Here is a 6,210-nt window from a genome sequence, read left to right as displayed (position 1 = left end):
GAAAAATGTATTAACTTAAAACGATAAAAGCAAATATTTACATTTTACATACTGCAAAGGTGGTATGATGTTAGTTAATAATAACGAAGTTATTGCAAAATATTAAGCGACTTCAACCTCAATTGTGCAAGCAAACTTACCACACCGTCAGGTATTTTTTCTTTGTTTTCAATACGAAAATGAAATATAAATGTGTTCCAATGTGCTGCACACTATTTTTTATTGAATAATTGATAGATAATAATGAACTAATTTTTATACAATTAAAATGAGTAATAACAAAATATATAACTTGTGTTTAGAACTAATCAAACAACGAATAAGTGCTAGAATGTAAAAACCCTTTTTTTCTTGTAATAGTGCGTAAAGATATATTTTCTGAGGAGAGGAAATGTGGAAACGCCCATAGTGCTCATTGAGATGTTCTTTAAAAGCTAATTTATGGAAATTTATATGGTATGATAAATAATAAAAAATAAACGATTTGATATTGAATAATTGTACAAGCCTAGGTACATACATATGTATCCATGTACATACATGCGCAAATGTCTATTGATAGTACCCAAGTTGAAAGAGAAATATGTAAGTATTTAGAGAATTGCACCACATACCAGTATTACATACTCAGCGATAGTCAACAATTGTAGTATAAAGACATTTGTTCACATTCTTTCTAATTGAATGAATGGAAATTACCTTCGAAAATTGTCCCAATAATTATTAGCGCGATTGCCAGGTGGCACTTGATTATTCAGCGTATTACCGCCGCCAATATTGATGTTACTATGTCCATGCTGTTGTTGTTGTTGCTGCTGTTGATGCAAATTGTTGGCATAATGGTTTTGTGTACGCAAATTGGCATTATTCTGATGTATGGCATTGTTGTGATGATGCATAAAAATCGGTCCTGGTCCGGCGGCATTCCCCTGTAATGGTGGCGATTGTGGCACTTCGTTGTTGTAATGCGTATGTGCTGCTTGATTGGGCGGTGGTGGGGGTGGTGCGGCGTTATTTAATGTGTTATAGAGGCCGGCGTTGGCGCTGGTTGCCGATGCAATGTTGCTGTGTTGCTGTGACTCACTGCTAAAATTGTAGCTATTGGAGGCAGTGACGCCACCAGCTGCGCTAGCGATGAGTCCACGTTGTTGACGCTGTTGATATTGTTGCTGATGATGTTGATAGTTGGAAAAAGCGCTATTGCGCGCGGCTGTTGCCATACCGGGCAAGAAGAGAGCCGGCTGCTCGGATTGTGCACGATTCGAGTTACTCAAGTAGAGATTGTTGGGCAAGGTGCCAGCAGTTAGGCTGGGCGGTGGCACCGATTCGGCGCGTATGGTGTAGGGCATATCAGCAGCGAGCGGTACAGCGTTGACACCACTGGTCAAGGCCAGTAAACGATCTTGAAGCTGTGAAGGATTGATTAATTATTTTTCAAGCGAAATTGATATAACTACTTACCACATGTATCGTGTTGTTCAGGGCATCAATTTCTCGCTGTTGGTGCCACAACATCTGATTACATTGGCACACAGAATTTATAAGCATTTGTTGAGTTTGTACAAACTGCTGCAGCAACACTGGATCGGTGGCCAATTGCGCAGCAGTATTTGTGGAACTTGAAGTTGGTGTCGGTCCGGTAACAATCTGTGCGGTAGTGGCACTATTTGCTGCACTGCAAATGCATTCACTATTGACTGTAGATGGTGGAAGCAAGCCAACAGGCGTGAATGGTGCACCTACGCTTTGAGTTGTGGTTGCCGAGTTCGGTTGGGATGCATTTGGGTGCTGTGGCGGCGCTGTAGCACCAGAACCGTAATAAAGTTGTGGGTTCCAAGTGTTGGGCATCGGTGGCATCGGCGCTAATATTTGAAAATTGATAAATTGAAATTGCTTCTTTCTTATTTCTCATAGCTGAAAACTAATTTATGATCTCCTAAGCCTTTCATCCATTGCGATGAAGTTTTTTTTTGCGTTCTCGGCGCATACTCCATCGCTGGGTGGAGTCGAGAAACTTCTAAAGTACATACATACATATTTATATTAGGAAATAGATATACAAAAACCAGTAGCTGGCGCTTGAGTCTGGTATTTGAGACGTTATTGAGATTCGTTCGTACTGAGAATTTGAATGCGCTATTTGAGAATTATTAGTTTTAGCTAAACGTAGACTCGGTAGATAGCGCCACAACAAAAATATATGAAAATTTTTTTATTCTATATAAGGACTAAAAAGATATTTATGCAAACATTATTGGTGATATGTGGAGCTAAGTGTTTTTAATTTTAAAGACCTTGTTGGCAAACACTCTCGAGCTATTAGATAGTAAATTTGCATTTCCGGGGGAAAAGTAGAAATTCTTTTTTCATTATACCTGCGTAGTTGTCCCAGGCAAAATTACTTTTAAGACGCCGCTCGACAAGACGATTTTTTTCTAGTTAACAATATTGTGAATGGAAATTCTAATTCACAGAAAAATTCTAATTTTCCCTCAGCAGTTATCAATTCGTTATAATTTTGAACTTACGCCAACTGCTACATGGTCCCATGGCCGGCATTGGTGGTGGCATTGAGAATGCAGATTGCGAACTGCCGGATTGTACGCTGCCAGCCTCAAGTGAAGCGCCATCCTGTGTGATATTAGTTGCATTAGCTAGCGTAGAATGACGACGCTCAACTCCTGTCGAAGACGTTTGATTCATTTCGAAACTATCTTCCTTCCCCAACGCTCCTATTGGCAAGCGCTGGCCTTGGCTTTGACGATGCTGTGCATTTACTTTTGCCGAAGCCACACCAGTTGCCTGGGTATGTGCAGTTACAGCAGCTTTTACTGCAGCGCGATGCTGCTGCGCCGGTGTTGATTGTTGTTGTGGTGCTGTGAAATATTGGCGTGCTGCGGTCGCGGTATTTGTAGTGGCGAAATCCGAATCAATCAACTCTTCATCGCCATCCGCTTCGTCATCAGCCTCGGAGACGGTATCGCGGTGTAGCGGAGCATTATTGCTGCTGCTGGTGGGCTGCGACTGTGTGGCGGTATCATCTTGCTGCAGACGTTGGCAAAGCAGTTCGAATTCTCTTTTCTTTGTCTCGTATTCCATTTTGAGTTGATCGCGTTCATTTTCGGTCTTAGTCAGTGGCGGTGGAGACGGAGTGTCTAGTTCGCGTTGCTTGCGACTTCGTGGCGTAGGTGTAGGTGTGAGGCTGCTACGTTTCAATGCGTCTTCGCCAAGCTGTGCTGCAGCAGCGGCTTGCTGTTTACGCAGCACAATTTCTTCTTTCAACGCTTTAATGCGATCGCGCTCGGCCTGCAAGCTTTCAGCCTGTGCACGTAAATCCGACGTGACATCGTTGATCATACGCATTTTACGTGTAAGATACGAATCGTCATCAGCACCCTCAGCGCCACTAGAGTGATGTGCGGGTACCACCGAAACAGGCGTGTATTCGCGATCAAACGAAGCGCCAGAAGAACCAGTCGTACGCGACTGTGAGCGCATTTCACGCGGTGGTGTTCGGCCAATGTCGTTTACGTCACGCGATGTGCGCGCTTCGATCATATTAACAGTCTCCATCATGTCCTTAAGACGTTGTAGCTGCTTGCGCATTGTTTCTATGTCGGCAACTTTCTGTTGTATAAGCACAGCGGTGGCAGCTTTCTCTGCAGGATCGTCATTATCTTCGTCAGCGGTTACATTTCCAATTGGATGGGGCATGCTGCCATTCGTTAGTTGTATGGGCACGTTGCGTGTGTAGGCTACTGGAACAACACGTGCTGCATTTGCTGGTGGTGATTCTTCGCGTGCTTGTGCCAGAACTGCTCCCGTAGTCGTCTGTTGGTTATCAGCTATTTGTGCATTCTCTTTCGAATCAGCACCAACTCTGCGCTCGGCAGTACGATTGATTTCCTGCAATTCACCAACCAATGTACGCATATCATCACGTTGTGCGCGCAAGGATTCTAGCTTGCGCTGAAGCGCTTCTTGTTCAGCAAGTATTTCAGGACCGTCATCTCCGAGCAAATTGCTTAATTCATTTTGATTTTGTATGAACGTGGTGAGATTCTTCATGCGACCAACCAATGTTGCCATATCTGAATGCACCTGATCTATGGACTCGTATTCGGGTGCACTATCGCCATTGTTCGAAGCGTTTGCTTGATTTGCGCCAAAACTTAAAGTGCCTGCCTGTTGACGTAGATGCTCCATTTCACTCAAATGTTGCTTAGCGGCATTCTGCAAACGCAATAGTTGTTGTTGCTGCTCTTGCATGTTTTGTATATTGCGATTTGAGGTCTCCAAACGCTGTTGCAGTTCATCGAAGCTGGGCGTGGTATCGGGAGTGGGCGTCTCTACGCTATTCAACGATTGGATTGACTGCGCGCGATTGTCGCTCAACTAAAAAAAAAAGAAGTTAAATAAATATTTATACAAATCAGGGCCCGAATCGCGGCATTCGTGATGGAGTGATTACTCGTTTCAAATCGACTGAAACAAAATGGCAGCTGTTTTCTCCACAATACAATTTAAACAAGCGAAGCACACTTGCTATCGAATGCCGCGATTCGGGCCCAGCTTTTGTACAAACCTCACTCAGAGCGACATCTTCCAAACTCGCTGAATTTACCACAACTTCACGTTCCATGCTTCCGGGTCTATTTTCATATACCATTAATGCCTTCGGTAAGCCTCGCTGTGTAGCTAAGCAGGATGCTCTTGCAGTTGCCGAAACCTCCTCGTTTTGCCTTTGTAATCGTTGATTAAGGCCACTAACCGCTGGCGCGGTCAAGTTCAAAAAGTGTTTTATTAACTGTAAACGTTGCAATAAAATAGATTCAACATTCACACCACCACCACCAAAAGTAGTTTGCGTTGAATTTGCAGCGCCCGCGGTTGATATTGTTGGTGTGACGGGTATTTGTGTTGTTGTTAGACTGGCGGCCAAGTTCAAGAGATTTACTGGCAGCAAGGGGTTATTATTGGCTTTAGTAAATTTTAAGAGTGGACTAGACGCTGTAGGCGTCGATTTTACAGTGGCGAAAGATTCGTTTAGTTGCCTTTGTATTTCGGGAAATTTCTTCCTTTCAGCAATGCTGTCTTCTTTTGAAGGGGATATAGAAGATTTTGAACCAGTCTTAGCGCTAATTGGTGTGTTAAATACTTGCGAAAAATTCAGTGCTAGAAAATAGTGAAAAAGTGACGGGTTATTACAAAATAATAAAAACATAATCATACATAATCTGGTGCAAAATATATATTTTTAAGCTATAATTTAAAAAATAACGTAATTATACGTAACTGTTTATTTTTAGAATATAGATCGTGTTTTGGAAATGAATCATAAGAAATGCGGAGGATATGTATGGTGTAATGCTGGCTGATGAAAACAAAACAATTTGATACATAAATAATTTATGTCTACGTACTTAAAAATCAACAAAATTTATTTCTTGATTTAAAAATTTAAGAAAAAGTTTATCAAAACGGTATAGAACCACATGTACAACCAATTTTCATTTCTCTTAAGAAACACAACGTACATAGAAAAATGTATCTAAAGCGAACAAATATTACGGAAAACTAAATTTAGATACTATTTTTAGATGTGCGCTAGCGCTACTCGCTTTCAAAGGCACATACAGTACGTAAAGTAGGTAAAAAGGCATAAAATTTACGATTGAAATGTTCTAAATTTACCAATAAAAAAATAAAATACTTTTTACACCAGTAAAATATATTTCATAGCAATACCAAAACTAAGTATATATTGAGTCCAATAATAACTTACTGTTTTCATCAATATCAAACTGCGTTCCACAAACAACACCGTTGGTTTCTGCCGATTCCTCTTCTGGGCTGTGTTGTCGCTTTCGCTGTGCTTCCGTTGCAGTTGCACTTGGATTATTATAATTATTAATATTTTTGCTAAAATTTCGTTTATTTCCAGACGCAAATACTGTTTCGCCGGTAACTGTTACTGTTGTTCTTGGCGTTTTCACAGTTGAACCACCACTTGGTTGTTGATTGGTTGAAACTATGTAATCCTTTAAATAGAGCACAAAGCACAGAGCAATTAAAAGCACGCAGGTAACCGAACTGAAAAACACATTGAATGACTCAATTTTGAACGACACGACTAAATGCTGTATCTGTGCGACGAAGTAATTTTTTTTTACTATTTTCTAAAGTTCGACAATTCGTTGGAAGTGCATA

General features: G+C 41.2%; 2 protein-coding genes across 3 annotated transcripts in view; one reads left to right on the top strand and one right to left on the bottom strand.

The window, feature by feature from the left end:
- LOC118739158 overlaps nt 1-6,210 on the top strand; it is a 51,959-nt gene that overhangs the window by 33,242 nt on the left and 12,507 nt on the right. The gene's annotated exons all lie outside the window — the stretch shown is intronic.
- Nucleotides 352-6,053, bottom strand: LOC118739159 (actin cytoskeleton-regulatory complex protein PAN1). The gene is made up of 5 exons (XM_036470342.1): nt 5,786-6,053; nt 4,586-5,175; nt 2,529-4,395; nt 1,462-1,862; nt 352-1,409 (listed from the first exon to the last, which is right to left on the bottom strand). The coding sequence occupies exons 2-5, from the start codon at nt 4,667-4,669 to the stop codon at nt 696-698; spliced, it is 3,066 nt and encodes a 1,021-aa protein (XP_036326235.1). The 5' UTR covers nt 4,670-5,175; nt 5,786-6,053; the 3' UTR covers nt 352-695.

This window comes from Rhagoletis pomonella, unplaced genomic scaffold, assembly GCF_013731165.1.
Source record: "Rhagoletis pomonella isolate Grant_MI unplaced genomic scaffold, Rhpom_1.0 Rhpom_scaffold_00005, whole genome shotgun sequence".
Classification (NCBI taxonomy): Eukaryota; Metazoa; Arthropoda; class Insecta; order Diptera; family Tephritidae; genus Rhagoletis; species Rhagoletis pomonella.
Note: the sequence above shows the minus strand (reverse complement) of the source record. Positions and strands in the feature narration are given on the sequence as shown.